This window comes from Euleptes europaea, chromosome 7, assembly GCF_029931775.1.
Source record: "Euleptes europaea isolate rEulEur1 chromosome 7, rEulEur1.hap1, whole genome shotgun sequence".
Classification (NCBI taxonomy): domain Eukaryota; kingdom Metazoa; phylum Chordata; class Lepidosauria; order Squamata; family Sphaerodactylidae; genus Euleptes; species Euleptes europaea.
Genome location: NC_079318.1, coordinates 46,156,536 through 46,180,020, shown reverse-complemented (window position 1 = coordinate 46,180,020; position 23,485 = coordinate 46,156,536). Strand labels below are relative to the sequence as shown.

General features: G+C 43.7%; 1 protein-coding gene across 1 annotated transcript in view; it reads left to right on the top strand.

Annotated features, from left to right (window-relative positions):
- The window catches only part of CNIH3 (cornichon family AMPA receptor auxiliary protein 3), a 98,628-nt gene extending 75,747 nt beyond the window's left edge, over positions 1–22,881 (top strand). The window contains exons 4-6 of the mRNA XM_056853289.1: positions 8,935–9,047; positions 18,864–19,007; positions 22,782–22,881. Of these exons, the coding sequence (XP_056709267.1) occupies positions 8,935–9,047; positions 18,864–19,007; positions 22,782–22,809 (285 nt within the window). The 3' untranslated portion in view covers positions 22,810–22,881. The remainder of the gene's footprint in view (positions 1–8,934; positions 9,048–18,863; positions 19,008–22,781) is intronic.
- The last annotated feature ends 604 nt before the right edge of the window (positions 22,882–23,485 follow it).

The window sequence follows — 23,485 nt, the reverse complement described above, 5'->3', positions numbered from 1 at the left end:
GGAGCTGCCACCATGTGCACATCCCAGCTGGGTGCTTATTCTGGGTCAGTGCACACATTCTGAAGTGCTGCTACTTGGTGCGCTTCATCCGGTTCTCTTGCTTCTTCCCCTTGTTTGCTTTAAACCCATCCTGCATGCAGTCTGTAGCTTGCAATTAGCACTACTTAATAGCTGTTAAATAGGGTAATTGGCTGTTATCCTCACAGAGGTGTTCCTCCAGCAGCTGATATTTCTCAGTATATCACAGCCAGCTAGAAGTTGAGCTCTACGAAGGGAACTTAAAGTGAAATTCAATTATTTCCTTGCTCTGAAAACTGTGGGTTCCTTCCTGGCCTGCAATTTTTTTTGGGGGGGGGGATCAATTTTCACATATCTGTTTTACTAAGCAACCATGAAGAACAAATTGCCAGAGGTCACACATTTTCCACAGGGATGTATTGTAGAGGTCCCCAGATTTTCTGAAAGTGACGATGAAGACTTTAAATGTTTTTCGCTAATTGGTTTCTTCTCCTGTAGTGTACCATATGTGAGAAGAAAGAGTTGGAAATGCCAGTTTAAGAAAATTGCTGAGGGAGTGGAGCCATACATGGTCTGAAGGTGGTTCTTACTCATAGTTTGCTGGCACTGAGATGCTTCACATGTCTTCCTTAAAGCATATTCCCTGAGGTTGTTTCAAGAAGCAGGGCTGACTTGGGTTATGAGAGTGGAACAGCTTTGCTATCATTTCACTCTGCATTGACTCATTTTTAAAAAACTATTTACCTGTTTGTAACTATTTATGACCTTGCCTTTCTTTCGTACAACTCAAAGTAGCATACTTGGCATGCACAAGGTTTCCAAGAGGTCTCTCCATCCAAGCACTGACAAGCTCCAGTCCTGTATAGCTTTAGCAAGGTGATTGCATTAAGTGCATCAAGAATTGTCTGGATTACCCAGCTTGAAGGTATACACAGCAGTTCCATGGTTGAAATTAAGCAGGTCTGGCCCTGTAAACTGCAGGAATGGAGGATCCCCTTAGAAGCAACTGGAAGGTGTTCCAGAGGCACTGTGACAATAGAACAAGTATCCTAGTACTTGAGTTCAAAGTGAAGGGAAGTGGACTAATGTCTCTGATGCCTTCAGACTCTTTCATGGTGCACTTGTCCTGTGTGAAATATTTGGTGTATGTCAGTTGAGATCATTCATCTGTCTGAATTATAAATCAGGTTGCATGAAGCAACATAGTAGAACAGCACCTTACCTACTTTTCCTGCTTTTATTCTATAGTATAGTCAACCTACTTTGCATATGCACAGATTCTTGTCCTAGTGCAGAATACTTTGTTTATGAAATTATACCATCATAAGTTGACAAAGATATACTGCATCTGTTGATAAAGAGACTCCACCGGTGCTCCGAGATCTTTCTTCAAACGTCCATAAATCTGCTTTTATACATTTTGTACCAAGCCCAAACAAGATTTGAAGCTTCTGCCTCCACCATCCTGTATAAAGGTGTCACAGTTGCAGAATTCCATCTCCTTTCCACACAAGATTGCATCCTTGGGAACCCCTGGAGAGCAACACATAGGGTTACCTGGAGATTTTGGGGGGTGGAGTCTGAAGAGGGCGGGGTTTGGAGAAGGGAGGGACTTCAATGCCATAGAGTCCAATTGCCGAAGCATCCATTTTCTCCAGGGGAGCTGATATCTATTGTCTGGAGATCAGTTGTAATAGCGGGAGACCTCCAGCCACCACCTGGAAGTTTGCAACCCTAGTAACACAGCCCCAGCCAGTCTTGTTCTGGTCTTCGGTTGGTACCTGATTTCCTTGTGTGTGCTTTTATGTGTGCTTTTGACAAAAGCCACTGGATTAGCATACATATCACATGGGATAGGCCAGCTTTTTCCATTGCAGGAAGAATCTAGAGAGATCAGTCAAGGATTCTGGAGACAATCTGGAGACATTTTCTCTTTTAAGAAAGTAGTTCTCCATATAACATTTAATTAATGTTTGCAATTTGCTACTGCAAGATTTGATAATGGCCACTAACTTGTATGACTCACAGTAGGGGGAGACAAGTTACTGGAGGGTAAGTCTACCAAAAGCTTTTAGCGGTGGTGGCTGCCTCCATTTATTTGTTTGTATGTTTTTACAAAATTTATATCCCACCTTTCTGCCCCCACAAGGACCACCACGATGGCTAACAAATTAAAACATACGTAATAAAATCACATTTTAAAACTATTTAAAACCACCCATCCCTCAAAGAAAACATGCATCATTAAATCAATTAAAAACAGCTAAAAGACATAAAAACAACAATCAAAACATTGGTTAGGAAGGAGGGATCACTGAAGGGAATGGCAAATGAAACAAAAAAAAAGTCTTCCACAACTGGCAGAAGATGGCAACAGAATCTCCCTGGGGAGAGAGTTCCAGAGTTTTGTTGCCACAACCACAGAAGGTGGGGGCACCTGAAGCAGGCCTCCGAAGAGGACTGTAGTGGTCGAGCCTCCATTCTCAGAGGCAATGTACTACTGAACACCGACTTCTGGGTGCATATTGCAGGGCCATATTGCATTAATTGTGTGAGTCTGTATGATATCTGGTTGGCAACTGTGAGAAACAGGATATTGGACTAGATAGACCTCTCTTCACATTCTTACAAACACTTTTGGGCAGTCAAGAATGAACAGATCATGTCGAGTTGGAATAGGTTTGTCTGTTTCTTTTAATAAAGCAAGATTTAGCCAGCCCTCCTCCAGCCCATGTACATGCCACAGTTTCATTAGGTCAGATTTTTTTAGGTCTTCTTTTATTAGCCTCAGTTTTAGGACTTTGAACAGCTGACTTTACAGAAGAATTTGCAGTTGATTTCTCGATATTTCACCAGAAGGGGCTGATTTGTTTTGGTACACAGACACAATGGATCACGTAAAGCAACTTTTCAAGTCACCAATACTATTGAAGTTCAATCAGTACTGACAGTGGGAAATATGAAGACGGGAGGGGTAACAATTATCTCTATAATGGTAACAATCACTGCTGGTATTTTAGTCATACTTTTAATTAAAGAAGCATCAAAAATCACAGGAAAGGCAAGCTCCCATTTATCTACTGTGCATCTAACATGGAGTGGGGAACTGAGTGTCGAAAACACAACAATGAACCTGGGAACCCCAGGTTGCCTGGAAACCCTAACCAATCCCACCTGTGGCTATATTTATTTTGTTTTTAAAGACATAATCTATTAACAGAAAATTATGGCATTCATTATGGGATATATACCATGGATAGTGTGGGAGCTGGTTTCTCACTGTCTATTTTATAGCATATTTCTTACAACTCTGCATGGGATTATAGAGGCTGATAGTAACCAGATACTGTCAGAAGTCAAATACTTTGCAGGAATCTTCTGCTAGTGTTCCGATACTACTTTGCCTACACAAAATTGCATTGTTACTTAGTGGCAGCTGATTGTTTTTAGGGCACTTCCTCAAGAGCTGATGTCCAAGATGCAAGATTGATGAATGATGGTTTCAAGATTGCTATATCAATGGGCAACGATTACTGTATTACATGTGTTTCAATCTTTATTTTCTGTTTTGGTGCTTTTTGCCTTGGAAGAATTTATTTAGTAAGTGCTATTAACACTCCTGGATCTACTGCCATAATGTACACATTTGTTCTTGTGTCTTTCCTCCCTGCCCCCTTCTATAGCATCTCCAGTATGTTATATCTTTCACTGATGATAAATCATGGGACCATTTCACAGTTTGAGGTCCAAGTACTGGTAATAAATTATCACCACTGGACTTTTCTTTTTCAGAATTGATTCACAGTTGCAACCTTCCTAAGCAAGAAAGATTAATTATGTCCACAGTTAAAATGTGTTCTAATGGGGATCATCTATCAAGCAAAGCAGCCCAACATGTAAAATATTTAAAATGAAAAATATAGTATCAGTGACTGCAGCTGATTGCAAATGATAGGCTACTTATTTTGTATTCACTTTTAGAAATATTGCAAATGGGAAACCTGTGAGGACCCACAGGAAAGGGGAAATCCCATCCCTTTCTTGTTGACCTCTGCTATATCTACCTTTCAGTTTCCTGCATCCCTTCACCTGCCCAGTTGCCTGGTTCCTACCACTTTCCACCCACCTAGTGTCCATTTTGCCCCCTGGTTCCCATCTGCCTATTCACTCAGTTTCTTTTATCCCGAACAACCTAGCCAATTCCTTCCTCTGGCCAATTGCCTACCTTCCCCATCTTTTCACATTTTTGTGTGGCAGAAGATGTCATCTTTTTTAAAAAATATTTTATTAAAAATTAAACATTACAAACACATAAACACACCCATACAGTTTAAAACTTCTTCCAAGGAGATCAGTGAATAGTTGAAAATAAGCCCCTATATGATCAGATACCACTCATTTATACAATCAATTTCAATTAATAATAAACTGCTCTAAATTGCATATATGTCATGTAAGCCTCTTACTCTTTAACTTTACCAATCATCTAATTAATCAAAGCTCTAAATTGTAACATTACAAACAATATCTAGTACTGCTACTCTTAGTCATACTTATCACCTCTACTTTAACTCTAGTAAAAATTCATTCTCCGCAATTTGCTGCCTACTTTCCACCCACTGTACCTCAAATACAAATATCTTATTCTAAACTTTCAGATGAGCATAATCATAGTAAAGCTTCCATTTCTTTTGGAGATGACCCATTGATCTGCCTTTCAGCAAATTAGTTAATTTAGCCATCACTGCATATTCTGACATTTTTTCCTGCCATCTCTTCAATTCGGGAATATCATCTTGTTTCCACACTGGTGCTAGAACCACTCTTGCTGCAGTCGCCATATAGCTAAATAAGTACCTGTGGTTCTTGTCCAGATTTGCTGGTTCTATTCCCAGTAACATGGTTTCGGGATTCAAAGGAAATTTGATTCTTAACACTTTCTGTATTTCTTGATGAACCTGTATCCAAAATTTCTTTACTTTTTTGCAAGACCACCACGAATGAAAATAAGTCCCATCTTTGTCTTTGCATTTCCAACAGTGACTATCAAATGTTTCATTCATTTTTTAAATGCCCATTGGTGTTATATACCATCTAAAGAATTGTTTGTTCAAGTTCTCTCTCAAATTGTTGCTGGATGTAAATTTAATTGATATAGTCCATAGTCTTTCCCATTGCTGCATTGAGATCTTTCTCTTAAAATTCTGCAACCATTTAATCATACATGTTTTAACTTGTTCTTATTCTGTCTCATATTTAAGCAACAATTTATATATTTTACCCAAAATATGATCTGTTTCTTTATTTACTAATATTTCAAATTCTGTATTTTCTTTTAATTTGCCTTGTTGATGTCAACTTGTTGATGTCATCTTTTTTTAAAATGCTGTCTGTATATGCACAGACATTGCTATTTAATGTTTGAATGGGTTAGCCCTCTCCTTTTACTTTTATTTATTTATTTTAATCATTTCTATGCCACCTTTCCTTCCAATTAGGGTCCCAAAAGCAGCAAACACTAAAATGTTTCAGACGTTAAAATCATTTCACACACACACATAAAATATTGAAAATATTTGTTCCGGATCTTTTATTCCTTGGCTCCATCATCAACCAGAAGGGAGACTGCAACCAAGAAATCAGAAGAACATTGAGACTGGGAAGAGCAGCCATGTAGGAACTAGAAAAGATCCTTAAGGATGGGTTGCTGGCGACAAAGACAATTCATACCATAGTATTCCCCATAACTATGTATGGGTGTGAAAGTTGGACAATAAGGAAAGCTGGCAGGAAGAAAGTTGATTCATTTGCAATGTGGTGTTGGAGGAGAGTTTTATAGATACTGTGGACCACCAAAAGGACAAATAACTGGGTTCTAGATTAAATCAAGCTCAAACTCTCCCTAGAAACTAAAATTACTAAATTGAAGCTATTGCATTTGGTCACATTATGAGAAAATGAGTCACTGTAAAGGCAACAGGAAAAGAGGAAGACTCAACACCAGATGGATTGACTCTATAAAGGAAGCCACTTACCTTCAGTTTGCTAGACCTGAGCAAGGCTGTTAAGGACATTTTGGAGATAATTAATTCATCAAGTCACCAGACGTTGGAAGCAACTTGATGGTGCATAACACGCACACACATTTAAAACAATTAAATAAAACATAAGCATATAAAACCACACAAACAGGGAGGAGGGCTGATAAGAGTTAGTGAAGGAACATAAACACACAAAAGGTCTTCACATGCTGGTGGAAGACAACAATAGAGGAAGCCGGACAAATCTCTCTGGGGAGGGAGTTTCAAAGTTTTGGCACCATGACTGACAAGGCCCTTTTTTAAGTGTACACCTATCTAGCCTCAGATGTTGGGAGTATCTGAAGTAGCTCCTCTGCAGATGACTGGAGTGATCAGGTTAGTTTATATAGGAGTAGATGGTTCTTCAGCTATGCTGACCCCAAGTTGTACAGGTCAGTACCATCTCCGAGCCAGTGTAGATGGAACAAGATGGGAGTGATATGGTCCCTATGACCCACTCCAGTCAACATTCTGGCTACAGCATTCTGTACCGACTGTGGCTTCTAGACAGTCTTCAAGTGCAACACAATGTAGCACACATCGCAGTAATCTAATCTAGATGTTATCAGGGCATGTACCACAGTGGCAAAATCTTTCCTGCCTAGGAACACCTGTAGCTGCCTCATCAGCTCAGGCTGGTGAAAGGCGCCCCTGGCCACCACTGCCTCTTGTTTATCCAACAGGAGTCTCAGGTCCAGCAACACCCCCAAGCTACGGACATATTTTTCTGCAAGCCTGGGAGTTTCCCCAGTTTTGAGGAACATATACCCTAGCCCTCACTTTCTGCCTCTTGCACGTTTTGTGATCCACATCATGGGGTGATCGAATCCTTGGAGGATTTTAGACACTTATATTAATATTTTCATACTGGTCATGCTGTTTGCTTGTTATAAAAATACAGCCCTCTGAAGGAGAAAACAATATCTGAAAACTTATCATTTTCAATGCTGGCTAAGTCATTATATGAAATTCTTATGGGACTAAACAAAAAAAAAACCGATTAGAGGATAAAAGGTACAGAATTAGGTTTGTTTCTATGATGTCATGGACTTAGTTATTGTCGTACATTTTAAGGATCACCTTGTGTGTCAACGGAGCAAAATAACCAGAAAATTCAAGTTTCATCTGTGCTTAACTCCATCTTGACTAAAGTAAATATACAGATTGGAACATAATGAAATGTCCAGTGTTTCCCACAGTAACCAACACACCTAGAAGGCCCACACACAAGCATACAAAGGCCAAGGCCTCTCCATAAGAATACAGGAAGAGCCCTGCTGGTTCAGACCAGTGGTCCATGTAGCTCAACAACCTGTTCCAGTGAAAGGAATATTACATTACCAGTACAGTTTGCATGGCATCCCCCAGTCCTGATGAATGCTAACTTTTCTTATGTCAGATCATGATGATTTCTGTTACATAAGCCCATCATTTCAGCGGAGACCAAAATATATTTTTTCTCAAGGAGAACAATGTGGGGAAAAGATGCAGAATATTTGGCTGTGAATCTATTCATAATTCCAGCTCTCCTCCCTGTACCAAATCTGTTCTGCCTATAGGCTCTGTATACCTAATACATTCATTGTAGCCTGCCTTTAAAAATTTAATACCACAATTTCAAGAGTGATCCTGATAGTGACTAATTCTGGTGTGTGTGTGTGTGTGTGTGTTTTAGCTTCCAGAAAGGACTAATTGTGATTCAGAAAGAAAGCAGTATTTAACTTGGGCTTCCTCCAAATATTTATTTCATTCATCTACAGCAAACTGTATTTGTTGAAAACTTCCTAATGATTCAGGGCCAAGCTAGCAGAGCTTCTAGGGTGTCCATGAATGGATCTGCCAGGCATTTTTAATTGGTAAATAGCAGCTATGATCCAGAATTGATTTCCTGAATTTTTTTTATTGATAAAGAGCAACTGCTAGAGACCCTAAGACCTAGAGATCCGGGCTATGTTGTGTGTGTGTGTGTGGGGGGCTTTTGTTCCATGCCATTTTCTCAATTGCAAATGGTCTTTCATGTCTACAGTTTGCCCCATTGGTAGGGTTGTCAGCTCTGGGTTGGGAATTACCTGGAGATTTTGGGGGTGGAGCCTGAGGAGTGTGGGCTTTGGAGAAGGGAGGGACTTCAATGCCATAGAGTCCAGTGGCCAAAGCGGCCATTTTCTCCAGGGGAACTGATCTCAGTCACCTGGAGATTAGTTGCAATAGCAGAAGATCTCCAGCCACCACCTCGAGGCTGGCAATTCTACCCATTGGGGAAAACATACCAATGGCAAATATGTTGCCTGTGTTTCTCCAACAAGGTAAATTGGAGGACCATTGGAGGACCTGCTATTTGGTGTTAGAAAAACAGCATGGGGATGGATAAACTCCCACCATCCTCCACTGTAGCCGAACTCTGAATCAGGCAATCTGAATTGGGGCCTTCTGCAGCTGTTTTTTACGAATAAAAAAACTAGTAAAGAGACCAATTAATTCGTATTCTACCATTTTGTCTAGTTCAGTCCTCTGTTTCTCACTGACACACCCTTTCCCGCCAATGGGAATATTTCAGTACAAGTATTCCTTCTTTATGTCATTTCAGATGGCTGAATAATCAGCCCTAGTAAATTCAGAAAGAGGCCTAGGCATGGACCAAATGCAGAACGACTTTTGCTTAGGATCCTGATAAATGCAGTGCTGGTTGGTGTGCCAAGGTATATCCAAGCAGGGCTTGTAATAGAATGTGAAACTTTACTGATATGGCTAATTTTCAGACTAGATGAATGTTTATAAAATAAGGAGGAGGGGTTCTTCCCAACAATTATGCAATCCTTTCTGTTTTTTCTTTCTTCAGTTAGTATTGCCAGAATATTCCATCCATAGCCTTTTCTGTATAATGTTTCTGTGTGCTCAAGAATGGCTGACCCTTGGCTTGAATATCCCTCTGCTTTTCTATCACTTTTGGAGGTAAGTCAAAATTCTGCTGGGAGACTCTCTGATTCCCCCTCCCCCCAATTTTCAGGACTGACACTTCTTTTCCCCACTCCTTCCAAGGTTCTGTGCCTTTAGCAGCTGTATCAATCAGAGACAGAAGGAGGTGTAGGTTTTCCTTGCCTAGAAGAGATTCAGTGATGAGGGAATGCTGTACATGGTAAATTTTCACCTGCCATTTATCTTTAAAGGGCACAGGGGCCTGCCAATTATCTTTAAAAGGCACAGGAGCCTGCTTCCAGGAAATTGAGACAACCCTGGTTCTAGCATGTGGACTTAGGATGCTAAGTACTGATTGTTGCTTGACAAACCATTGGAGGGAAAGTCCATATTTAAATTGTAGAGGACAGGCTTTGCAAATAAAATGATTCCGGTTCAATTCCCAGAATCCCCAGACGAGGAATTTGGGTGGCAGGTCTGAGAAAGACCTCCTTGGAGAACTTCTGGACAGAGTAGACAGTACTGGGTAAGATGGACTAATGGGGTCTGATTCAAATGAGCTTTGTACAAAGTAAGAAGATCAAGGCTAGGCCCTGCATACAGGTTTACACACTTTATAATTTCCCCTATGTGGGGAAAAGAAGCAGGTGGGAGGTGGATTTTGGGCAGAAAAATGACTACAAAGATTACACACTTTCTACATTCTCTATCTTCTGCTGTTGATTGAATAAATGGTTTTCAGTTTTTAATGAAGTCCTAGAATACTGGCTACTCCCCTTATTATTTTCTCCCTCACCATTTTTCATTCCTTTCCCTTTGCATTTCAATAGATGTAATTTGTCCAGTTCATCCCTGGGACACATTGTGCAGTGCTCAAATACCCACTTGTTACTCTATGTTTATCTATGGTTGATCTGAATTAAAGCTATTAAAATGGAGAATTTGCAAGGACTAGCTGGAGGGAGAGAGCCAGTGTGGTGTAGTGGTTAAGGTGTCAGACTAGGATCTGGGAAACCCAGGTTCGAATCCCCACTCTGCCATGGAAACATGCTGGGTGACCTTGGGCCAGTCACACACTCTAAGGCATTAACCCTGACAAGCATTTGGATGGGAGACCTCCAAGGAATACCAGGGGTGTGACACAGAGGCAGGAAATGGCAAACCACCTCTGAACGTCTCTTGCCTTGAAAACCCAACAAGGTCGCCAGACGTCAGCTGTGACTTGACAGCAAAAACAAAAATGTTGGGGGGAACCCTGACCTGGATGGCCCAGGCTAGCCCTATCTCATCAGATCTTGGAAGCTAAGCAAGGTCAGCCCTGGTTAATATTTAAATGGGAGACAACCAAGGAAGACCAGGGTTGCTATGCAGAGGCAGGCAATGGCAGACCACCTCTGTCATCTCTTGCTTTGAAAACCCTACAGGGTCACCGTAAGTTGGTTGTAACTTGATAGCACTTTCCACCACCAGCAGCCAGGGGGAAATCTCATTTCCCCCATTCCTTCTCTCCCTCTTGTTTTTCTTGTTTGCCTCCTGTCATTGCCTGCAACTTTTCCCCTTTACTTATTTCCCTCTGACCTCCCTCCCTACTCACCCACCCATCCTTTTCTGTTTCGCCCCTCCATCTTTAGCTTTCCCTTTTTACTTGTTCTGCTCCTCCTTCTCCAGCTTTACTTTCTGACCCTCCTATCTTTTATCTTTTTCATCTCACATGTCCCACAAACACACTGATACTAACTGAGATTTGGAATCATGGCAATGTTGGTTGCAGGTTGCTAGCAATCTCCAAAATGGCCATCTCAATCTTAAAATGTAGTCTTATGAGATCTCAATGGCATTGTTCTTAAAGAAACAGGCATTATTTCTATTATTTTGGAGTCTGACTATATATATTTACAGTCCATATTTGTCTGCAAAGCTGGGGCATCTCCCAGGACTGTAGACCCTTATCCCATCTGTCCCAGGCCCTATTGTGTGGACTTTTTAATTCACACTCTATGGCCAGATTCAGAATTTAGATATAATGGTGATTGTTATTATATTCTGTCTCTCCTGTTATTTGCCTTCCTTTATCCTTAATGTTCTTTGGTAATCTGTACGTCTTTGGCACAGGAGAGCTACAACTGTTGGTGCTTTTATGTTTTTAACACTGTTACCTGCTCTGAGCTCCCAGGCTACCAGAGGACCACAAAAAGTAGGACCATCTGCAGCCAAAAGGAATGTCAGTAAAGGAAATGCCAGCTTGAAAACTAGCGTTCTATAAGCTGCAAAACAGGGAACTAAGAGCAACACTTGCCTTCCCTTATTGACTACACAATGGTTTCATTGCTCCCAAACCTGAGCTAAGTTCTTACAGTACAGAACAGCCTATAATTAATAAATGATAGTAGCAATGCAGAAAAATAATGCAGTGGAGAAAATGAATCTATTGAAACAAATGGTTCCATTAACTGATACTAAGCCAAGTTTGATGCCAATAATTTCAAAGGGTTTATTTAGGTTTATACTTACATAAAGAATATCACTGTTACATGACATTGGTGCTTCATGTAAAAATCACCATACTATCCTGCCTATGCATGAAATTAATTTATCGGAAGAAAGACATGAAATAAATTCTACAGTAACCTGATGCCTAAGCGATATTGTATCTTTTTGCCACTGAAAAATTGTTAGGTCGAATACATACTGCTTTTCCACAAAACTCCATAATACATAACACTGAACTACTCAGATTTTAATCTGGGTCAAAATTGGGGCTATCTCTTTATTGCCACAGAACAGAAGCCAACAAAAAAAACCTGAGAAGACATTCTCATAACTGCTGTTCATCTGCGTGGCTTCTATGCAGTCCCACATTGGGGACTGTGCAGGCGCAGGGCAGCCACGGATAAGATTTGTCAGCTTCTAGCAAAATCTAAGAGAGTGCTCCCCCTCCCCTTGGGGCATGCAATCTTCCAGCCCCTCGGTCACATGACCCAAGGGGAAGGGAGCACTCTTCCCTCCAGTTCTCTTTCTGCCGCCATGGAGAGAGAACGTGTTAGCTTTGTCTCTAGCCATGGAGCCCAAGAAAGCTCCACTTTTCAAAAAATGTACCTCCTGTGGTACCAACGTGGCGAAGAATGATCCTCATCTTGAATGCCTCCTTTGTTTGGGGGAAGGCCATATTTCTGCAACTTGTAAAAGTTGCTCCAAACTCACAAACAAGGCCTTGAGGGTTCGGTCAACTCGCCTGCTCTCTCATCTTTATAAGGAGTCTCTTCGCCCACGAGGTCAATCTGCTGAGCCTGGTCCTTCGACCGGTAAGCCGCAATCCGAAGCGGGTCCCCCAACAAAAAAATCCAAGCAGGGTGGCCCTTCTAAGAAGCCCTCGTCGGTCGTGTTCATCCGGCGAAGTTTACTGCTCCGGGTTCGCAAGATGGCTGCGGCCATGGCTCTTCGCGCCATGCGGGACGCTCCAGATTGCCTCAGCGCCGATCACCTTCGCGATTGCCGAAGTCTCTTCGACGCCGATCACCCTCGGCTTCTCCTCGACGCCGATCTCAAACTAAAGCGTCTCACCCATCGGCGTCGCTCGCCTCCAAAGTAGCTGCGCAGCAGCCCATTACCATTGAGGATTCGCCTCCTCATTCCCTGGCTACCCCCTCGGTTCCATGTCCGAGCAGGGCCCAGGAAGACTTGGCTGAGTTCAAACAGCACCTCCTTCACCTCTACAAAGATGTGCCTCCGGTGCTTACAAAGTCCCCACGGCCTGATGATAAAGGGCCTTGGGCAGAACCTGCAGAGCTCCAGGTCGGTGCCGATCAACCACCCCCTCCCATGAGCGCTCAACAAGACTCCCAGCAGTCTGTCGAAAAGAGCCAAGGGGAGTCTCCGAAAGGTTTGTCCCATCTCAAACCTGGCCAACGGCCTCGGCGTCAATCAACTTCTCGACGCCACTCTCGAACTCCGGCCTCGTCCAAATCCAGTCGGCGTCGGTCGAATTCGCGCCGTCGCCGCCCTACTCGTCAGAGCCGATCCTCTTCTCAACGTTGATCCGATCGTCAGAGTCGATCTGCTTCCCGCAGACGCCAGTCATCCTCTCGTCGGAGCCGATCTACTCGTCGGAGCCGTACTTCTCGTCAGAGCCAATCCCGCCATCGGAGCCGTTCCTTTCGTTGGAGCCGTTCCTCTCGTCGGAGCCATCCATTCGTCGGCGCCGATCTACCTCTCGCCGTTCCTAATCTCATCGTTCATCATCTAAACAATCAATCACCGGACATAGCTGTTCACTTCATTCACATGGTCCAGATGTTCAACCTCACCATTCATAATCCAAACAGCCAACCACTGGACATAGCCGTTCACTTCGTTCACGCAGTCTGGCCATTCAGAGGCGCCATTACTCCTCTAGGAGCCGGTCTCCCTCTCGTCGGCACCGAGATGTTTCTCGATGCCGACATCCTACTCCTTCTGTCTACTCGGGCTCTTCGGTCGATCGTTGCCGTCGCTCCTGCTTACGTTTGCCTTCCGAAGGCTCTCGTCGGCGTCGACACATGCCGTCTCGCCATCCTGATGATCATTCCAAGGATTCCGTCCGTCCAAGGCAAGCGTCGCTTTGCAAGCCTCCTCTATCCAGGTCTCCTTCTATGTCAAGGGACACTGATCCTTACGAGTATGATGCCTCCTTCTCTCCTGATGAGGATGAGGAATCCCGCGCTTCAGTTCCCTCACCTGAGGACACTGTCGGGGACTCTAAACCAGTTTCTCCTACGGGGGACGTTCGCTTATATGCGGAACAATTAATCCGCATGGTGAAAGCTCTTAAAATTGATTTTAAACCGGAGGATTCCAGTCCTATCGATGATATAATGGATATTCTCCATAACCCTGATGTAGGCCCTTTGGCCCTCCCTATGATAAAAAACATTCTCGAAGTGGTCCGTATCAACTGGGCTAAGCCTGCCTCAGTCCCCTCTTCCACCAAAAGAGTAGAGAATCTATATAAGATTCACAAAAAAGGTGGATAATTCCTCTACCAGCATCCCTCTCCTAATTCCGTTATAGTGGAGGCTTTGTCTGGTAAATATAGGTCAGGAGCACATTTCTCTCCACAGGATAGAGAGGGTCGCAAACTAGATATCCTTGCTAGAAAAATTTATACCTCTAGTGCGGTAGGCCTCCGCATTTCCAACTTCTTTGCGGTAGCCATTCTTTGCGCATTTCCAACTTCTTGGCCAGATATCAGTACTCCCTTTGGGATCGTGTATCCCCTCAAATTTCCATCCTTCCTGACGACCAGCGCCCTTCTGCGGTAGCCATTCAGTCCGAGGGTATGTCTTTAGCAAGGCAGCAGCTCACGGCAGCACGCCATGTGGCGGACTCGTCCAGTAAAGCCATTGCTTCCGTCATAGTCATCCGCAGACATGCTTGGTTGCGTCAATCTGCGCTCCCCTATGATACTAGGGCACGTATCGAAGACCTTCCGTTTGAAGGGACGTCCCTATTTAGCGACCAAACAGATACCTTCCTGGATCACTTGAAAAAGAATAAGACAAATACAAAGTCTCCCTAAAGACTAGGGATTGCCCTGCAGGTGCCTGATTTCAAGCGGCGTTATTTTGGCCAACAAACCAACCAACTTTCCCGCCCATACCGTTTTCAAGGGTCTTTCCCACAACCTTCATTCCGCTCTTCCTTTCCTCCCCCTCAGAATGAAAGGAAGTTCCAAAACAAACCTAGGGTCCGCAAAGGCCCCAGAGGGTCTATGGGCCGTTTCAACAAACCGAAACAGGCATGACTAGACGTGTCCGTTGTTTTTCGTGATCGCCTGTCTGATTTCTTCCATGCTTGGTTTGCAATTACCAGTGATGTATGGGTTCTGAAAATAATAAATGTTGGTTACTTCATAGAGTTTCTTACGTTACCTCCACATAGGTCCTTGGCCCGCTGTCTGTCACCGGCCCCTGACCTACTTGTACAAGAGGTTGACAGTCTCCTCTCTGAGGGGGCTATTTCAGAGGTTCCATCTGCCGACCAGAACCACGGGTTTTACTCCCGCTTTTTTGTTGTGGATAAAAAGGGGGGAAGCGCCCTATCCTGGATCTCCAGGACCTTAATGCCTTTATTAAGACCAGAAAATTTCGTATGCTCTCGCTCCCAGAAGTGCTTCCCCTCCTGGACAGGCACATGTGGTTCGCTAGATCTCTGCAATGCTTACTTCCACATCGCGATTCACACAGAGTGTCGCCAATACCTGAGGTTTGAATGTAACGGAAAATGTTACCAGTACAATGTGTTACCCTTCGGGTTATCTACGGCCCCCAGCACCTTTACAAAGTGCCTTGCGGTTGTGGTAGCTCACCTTGCCATGAAGGGTTGTATAATATTTCCCTACCTCGACGATTGGTTAATCGTGGGTCCTTCTCAATCACAGTTGGCCACGCAAGTGGATTTAGTCCTTGCAGTCCTTAATAATCTGGGTGTTTTAGTTAATTTTTCCAAGTCCAAACATGTCCCTGCACAGGTACAGACCTTCATTAGAGCGCGTTTGGATGCCGAACAAGCCATGGCCTTCCTCCCTGTTCAAAGAGGTTGCGCCATCCAAAAATTGGTGGCCAAGTTCACTAAGAAACGCTTTCAGACAGCCTACCATATACAGCAGTTGTTAGGCTTCATGGCCTCCACCACGGCTGTGGTGGAGCTTGCACGACTTCGTATGCGCCCGCTCCAAAACTGGTTCCTCTGGGCGTTCAGGCTCAATGTCGACTCCAAGTATAAACGCCTATCCATCCCCCGATACGTCATTGCTTCCCTGCAGCGGTGGGCATATGACATCAACATCCTCTCAGGCGTCCCCTTTCATTGTCCTTCCCGAGAGGTACCTGTTCACAGATGCTTCCCTTTCTGGATGGGGTGCTCATTGTGGTAACCTTATGTCACGGGGTACATGGTCACATTTAGAATCCCGGTTGCACATAAATTTATTAGAGCTTCGTGCCATCCATCTCGCTCTGTCTTCATTTGCAGGGCACCTGGACCGACATCACATTCAGATCGCTACGGACAGCTCCACTGCCCAGTATTATATAAACAAGCAGGGCGGCACAGGGTCCGTTTCGCTCTCCAAAGAGGCCAGTGACATTTGGGAATGGGCCATAGCTCATCATGCTACTCTCGTAGCAATTCACATTGCAGGCAAGAGCAACACGTTAGCGGACGCTCTGAGTCGCCTTCCCAATCAAACGCACGAGCTCACCTTAAGTGACGACTGTCTCCACCAAATATTCTGACAGTGGGGTTACCCTCAAGTAGACCTTTTTGCAACACACCTCAACTCCGTGTGTCGCAGGTTTTATTCGAGGGCAGGAGCAAGCCCGGGCTCATTGGGGGATACCTTTCAGACTATTTGGAACAGGGCTCTCTTTTATCTCTTTCCCCCATTCCCTCTGCTTCACAAGGTCCTAGCCAAGTTGAACCACGACAAGACAGATGCCATCATTGTCACTCCCTTTTGGCCCAGGAGGTCGTGGTTCGCAGTGCTCATGTCACTTGCGCAAGGGAACTACATCCTTCTCCTGAAGGATCCCTCCCACACACCCCCAGACCTACAACTCGCTGCCTGGAGGGTGTGGCCCCAGGGCAGTGGTCTGACAGGGTAGCTAAGGTCTTATTGCACTCCTTAAAGTCCTCCATGAGATGATCTTATGACGCAAAATGGAGACATTTTTCTGATTGGGCTAAAGTCAAAGATGTTTCGCCAATTACTTGCCCACTGTCTGTTGTGTTTGATTATCTGCTAACCCTCAAAGATGATGGTTTATCTAATTCATCCATTAAAGGTTATTTAGCCGCAATCTCGGCTTTCCACCCAGATATCGACTCCTTTTCAGTCTTTTCTCATCCCCTTTCCAAAAAGTTTTTGAGAGGTCTCGCTAATTTGTATCCTCCCATCACTCCGCCCGTTCCTCAGTGGAGTCTCTCCTCAGTACTTTCTCAACTCATGAGACCTCCCTTTGAGCCATTGGCCACTTGTGAAATGGTTCCGCTGTTGTTTAAAGCGGCCTTTTTGGTCGCAATTACCTCAGCGAGGAGGGTTAGTGACTTATCAGCACTCTCACTCTCCCCTCCTTATACTAAGTTCCACTCGGATAGGGTGGTACTGAAACCAAAGCTCTCTTTTTTACCCAAGGTTGTATCAGCCTTCCACCTTACCCAGGACATTGTCCTCCCGGTTTTTCCCCCTCACCCATCCTCAGATGCTGATAGGGCGTTACATTCCCTCGATGTCCAAAGAGCCCTCCTTTTTTACATTAAGAGGTCTCAGAACTTTCATAAGGACGATAACCTTTTTGTTTGCTTTGGGGGACACCGTAAAGGTTGTCGTGCTTCTCCTCAAACTCTCTCGAGGTGGATCACGTCTACCATCAAATTGGCCTACGATCGTGCTCACCAAGAATGCCCTCCTATGATTAAAGCACACTCTACCAGAGCGTATGTGGCCTCCATCGCCTTTTCTTCAAAGATAGATCTCCGGGACATCTGTAAGGCTGCCACCTGGTCCACGCCCTCCACGTTTATAAAGCACTACGCTGTGGATGTGGACTCTGCGAGAGATGCAGCCATGGGACGTGCCGTACTGCAGTCTTTATTTTGGTGACTGTCCCACACCCACTGTCCTGGTAAGCGAGCTCGCTATTCTCCCAATGTGGGTCTGCATAGAAGCCACGCGGATGAAAAACAGAGTTTCACTTACCTGTAACTGTTGTTCATCTGGTGGATCTTCTATGCTGGCACACATCCCTCCTTCCTTCCCTGCTGTGGGACCTCTCCGCTAGACCAGTGGTTGGTTCCGTTGCGGCAGGTTGGAGAACTGGAGGGAAGAGTGCTCCCTCCCCCTTGGGTCATGTGACCGAGGGGTGGGAAGATTGCATGCCCCAAGGGGAGAGGGAGCACTCTCTTAGATTTTGCTAGAAGCTGACAAATCTTATCCGTGGCTGGCCTGCGCCTGCGCAGTCCCCAATGTGTGCCTGCATAGAAGATCCACCAGATGAACAACAGTTACAGGTAAGTGAAACGCTGTTTTTTTTTTTCAGCTCCAAAAATCTGCAAGATTCAGTAACTTGAAAAAATTTGCTTGTGCAAAGTATGGTGACCATGAAGGCCATTATACATTGGAAAAACTCTTCACTTGATTGCACTAAAAGAAAAGGCATACAATACTTTTACAATAATTTCCAGAATGTAGAAAATCCACTGGCCAACACAGCTAATAAAATATATAATTTACAGTGATGCTAGGTATGCTCAAGAGCAAGTAAACTCAGCAGATATAAAACTGCTGCATTCATTCTAAGGCCTACACAGAGGCAACAGCTTGTGACATACATATATGGCTTTTCACTTGGCTGTTATGTTGATTCTTATGTAAAGTTATGTTGATTCTTATGTAAAGTTTTTCCTTCACTGAGCAGAAGAATGTGCTTAGGAAATGTGCATAGGAAATGAAAAAGTGGAATAAAATCCTGTGTGGTACTGGAAAAAAGTCCACGGCCAGGAATCCAGTATCCTACTTGTTCATTTTTCCTTCAGTAGCCCTTGTGAGTTTTCCCTTCTGATGTAATGTTTCTATAGAGATTCTTTTGTGAAGGAAATATGTTATAATAGAATTCAGTTTGCACTGTAGCAGTTTAATCAAAGAAGAACTGTTTGTGACCCAAGATAATGAGCAGGGTTCACAGGACCCAAGGTGGGTAACAACAATATAAACTACCATGAAACTTTGTATAATTACAGAGATTTAAAAATATATGATTTGTGGCCAGTTTAATCAGAATATTGCAGATTCTCTCCAGGTATTTTCTTCTCTTGCAGGTATTTCCATTGTCCAGCAGACAGTATGGAACTAGCATATGACCCACCTGCAGTAATGAATGCAGATACCTTGAGCTACTGTCAAAGAGAGGCCTGGTGCAAATTAGCTTTCTATCTCCTCTCATTCTTCTATTATCTTTACTGGTAAGCATTATCTCATCTTTCCCAAAGAAACTGGCAAGGAACCTTAGAGGGTAGAACTATTATGGGGAGAGAAAAGGTGTAAAATGGGAACTACTACTGCAGCTGAGAACACATTTGCAAAGAATTGACAGGGCAAGTGACTTTTATATTCCTTTGGTGAGTCTCCCATTCTTTGTAAAGGTATATGACAGCAATAAAATAATGAAGCTTGTATATGACATTTTCACTGCCATCCTAAACAGTTACATTGAAGTCAGTGGATATATCTTCTTAGGAGTCTACTGTTCATGTTTTAATATTTTCTCCCTTCATGGGCGTACCCTTTTGTGTTGATGCATACACTCACACACTGTTTTTGAACAGGGGCAGTCACCATAAGATGAGTTTCCCTCTCAGATTTCACACTATAAAATATGTCACACACAAAGAAGATAATATGAAATGCTGAAACAGGGCAAAACTACTCGTTTTTAGGACATAGTTATGGGAGTTGAAATGGGGATATTTCCCTTCTTGATACCTGAAGAGGCCTGTGTTATAATATCTTTCTCAGTTTCCCTTAACTTTCCCTTAATTCAAAACTCCCCTATCTGCTGCTTACTTTCCTACAAACTATCCCCCTGCCCTGCCCTGCCCTGCCCTGCCCTGCCCCGCCCCGCCCCGCCCCACCAAGTGTGCTCAGCTGGGAGAAAAGCACTTGGGGAAGTGAGCTGCAGCAAAGTCAGCTATGGACAATACAAAGGATCTAATTATTTAAATCTGTTTATTTAGAGTATTTGTATGCCCAGTTTTCTCCTGGGTAACTCAGGACCTAAGGCAGATAACAACAACATAAAATACAATAAAGCTGTGTACAATTATAGTGATAACAACGATCAGACATTAAAACAAAAATATAAAATGTCTTAAAACTATATTAGCACAGCCGTCTAAAAACTCCTTATGCCCAGCTACCGTTTGCCCAAATTCAGACTGCCCCAAAAGCTCTCTGGAATAATTGTTACACAGCCTTGCCAAAAAGCCAGGAAGGTAAGTTTCCCCTTACACTTTTGAGAGGCTGTTTCACAGATGTGGGGTAGTCCCTAGGAAATGTCTGAGCCGAGACCGTTGCAAAATGATAAAGGGGGCACTGACAATAAACCTTATTGGGAACAACAAAGCTGCCACATGGGAACATGCAGGGAGAGACAGTCTTTCGGATATGTGGGCCCCAGGTCCTGAAGGGCTTTAAAAGTAAGCCCCAACACTTTAAGTTGGACCCAGAAATGAATTGGCAGCCAGGAGAGGAACCTCGGAACAAGAGTAACATAGTCCCTCTGGCTAGCCCCTGATATCAAATGGGCATTCTCCACCAGCTGAAATTGCTGAACAGCCTTCTACACTATTGTCTACTCTGACTGGTAGTGGCTAGCTGTGAGGCACTGCCAGCCAGAGTGGGCAATACTGACTGTGTCACAATACTGACCCTGATAAAGAAACGGCCTCCTCCCATACCCTTCCTCTTGAGGCTCACATGGCACCTACTTTCCCTTCCCTTAGGGACCAGGCCAACATATTCCCCTTTATCTGGGCTTTTAACTAAGGTGTTCCAGCTTTTTTAGTTTGTTTGTGGTCTGTTCATAGCCTGAGAACTGTTTTATCAGTCTTATTTTACAGTGTTCTATTTATGTGCTTTTATGCCCTGGCTTGTTTTTATTGGTATTTTTTATTGAGTTGGCTTGTTTATGTTATTGACTTAGATGGGTTTCTTGATACGTTTTTATTGGTACTGTTTGTATTGTCTACATGTTTGGTGTTTAATAATTCTAAGCGGCCTCAAGCAGGTGCAAAGAGGCAGCATCCAAATTTTCTAAATCAGTAACGGGAAGGTCTGACTTACAGCTCATTCCTGAGCCCTGCAGCGGCCAGGGATGGCGTGGCCGAGGCGCTGCCGTGGCACCTCCCGGCCACTGAGAGGGGGGAAAAACCCTTTAAAAAAAGAAAAATTCGAAAATGGGGGAAATCGCCCTATTGAAAACAGTGATGCTGCCTCAACAAAAAGCTGGCACGGAGGGAGATGTTCCTGGCCTGGAAGGGGTTAGGAAGCTGCCTACTGGCAGCTCCGCCCCCCAGAACACCCTGGGAACACCTCCTGGGATGCCGGTGCGAGGATTTGCACTGTCAGGACGCCGGTGGGAGGCCGAGCCAGTATCCTAGGTCTGCGCTGCCAAGGAAGTCCTGGGGGGCTGGCGCAAGTGGTACTACGCCGGTGTCTGAGCCAGTTTTCACAGTTCAAGTGGCACGGATGCCAGCATAGGGGTCTGGGCGCCTCCTAAGCCCATTCGGCCCCCAGGCACAGGATTGAGCTGTTAGCATAAAGCAGCTATAGGTGCTTGTCTAATTTTGCCTCTTTAAAGAAATTTCACTGTCTTTCCTTAGAAATGTTCTACAAAGCAGGACACTAGACCTATTTTATATAGTCTATGGCAGGGGTCCCCAATGTGATGCCTGTGGGCACCATGGCACCACCAACAGCTTTCCTGTTGCCCACTAAGTGTTTTTAGAAAGTGGGTGGGGCTAGGTGAGGCTTTTACCCAGCAGGGCCAATGGAGATCTGATTGAGAGAACTTTTAAAAGTTGCTTCAGCAACAGCTAATACCACAGCACAATGATCTTCACTGCATTTCTGTGTGTATGCAAGAATTTTTTAAAAATATACATATGTATTGGGTTTTATATTTGGTTACTAAAGCAGAGTTTGCCCAGTCATGGAAGCGAGATACTGAGTGCAATAAATTCAGTCTTCCCAAGAAGTAAATTGCAAAAAAGTAGAACTTACATTTATTCAGGTTTAGTTTGTTAACATTCTTGTTGCAGTTGATAAAAGATAGAAAGCCTCATCTAAAGAATACCTGGCCCTATACAAGTGGCTAGCTAATCCAGCGTCATGTGAGTGCGAGTTTGATTTTATGGTTTATACAGGAGAGACCTGTAGAAACGTCTGCCTCCTTTGCAGACCATGTGGAAAGAGAGACACAAAATGGCTACTGAGAAAGAAGGAGGAGTTAGAGGGCAGCGCCCAAGTTCAGCAAAACAGCAACATCTCATTAAAGAAACAACAACTACAAACTTAGAGTAAAATAGCGCCCCCCCAATGTCAAGGCATGCTGAGTCGCTCTCACTCCAACAATATGTTCATTTAAAAAAGGAATCTTGTTAAACAGCTTCTCCCTGAAATGTTGAAGAGCTATGCATAACCTCAGTCCCTGACATTTTGTAGTTGGCTCCACTTCCTGCAACAGCCATTCTGTAGCTGCGCTCACAACCATGTGTCAAAATTGCAAACGTGACCTCAAGCTCAAAAAGGTTGGGGACCCTGCCCTATAGTATGTTATTTACACAAATTTTTTTTAAGTTTTCTCTTTAAGCTTGGTGTTTCTTCCATCCCAGCAAAACAAAGCAGCAACATTTAAATACAAGTTAAAGCTATACTTCAGGGAATTACTGGCAGAAATTTCAAACATTTCAGAAGGGTTTTATTTCTTTGGCAGACGTTTAGGCAGAGCTTGGAGTATAGTGAAGAAATCGCCCCCAAATGGCCTTGTTAAATCCATTATAATTTGGATATATTGTGGAGATGCAATGAAGGAGCCTACTACAGAAGTATAGTAAACAAGCAAACAGGTCATGAGAGTCAAGCATAAAGTGCAGAGGGTGATGGGTTAAAAAAATAAAAGTGGTTCTGCATGCTTCAGAGGGATCCTTTCAAGCTGTACCTTTTCCCTTCATATTCAGCATGATCTACGCTTTAGTGAGCTCCTAACTCAAAGATCATCATTAAAGACTGTAAGCAGCAAAGGATGCAGAATAAAGACAAGCCAGCCTACAGCGATGCTTGGCACAGAAGGTGCGGCCAGGAGATGAAACCGTTGAATCTGACAGCTGTACATGATGTAAAAGGAAAACTTCTTGGGAATAGTTAACTTCAGAACTGGAGTAACATGGAGGTGATAGTCTGCCGAGTAAAGTGATTCTCTCTCTTACCTCTCTGTATTTTACAGCCTGGATTTCTGAATTCCCAGCACAAACTTAATAAACATGACCATTTACCAAGTTAAAGGCAGCCGCATATAAGGATAATTTTATCTGCATGTGATGGGAGCAAATGTTTTTATACCCATTCTTCCCTGAGAGGCTGGAAATCACAATGGCTGCCTACAAAAACTGTGGCCAAGAAAACTGCTATAAGGACCAGTCACCCACTGTTTCTAGAGCACAAGTGTTTGCTGAAGAAATTCATGTAATTGCTCTCATGATTCATATAACTTTGGGTAAGAAGAGAGGTGTTGCGGCTTGACAGAAACATTCAAAACAAACTCTCAGTTATCCCTGTGGTTGGCTCTGCTTTGGTTGATATTAACATGTTTCTGCTGTGCTGACCCAGTTCACATGTGGTACAGTAAAATAGTCCTAATGCATATGATGGCAATACTGATGTA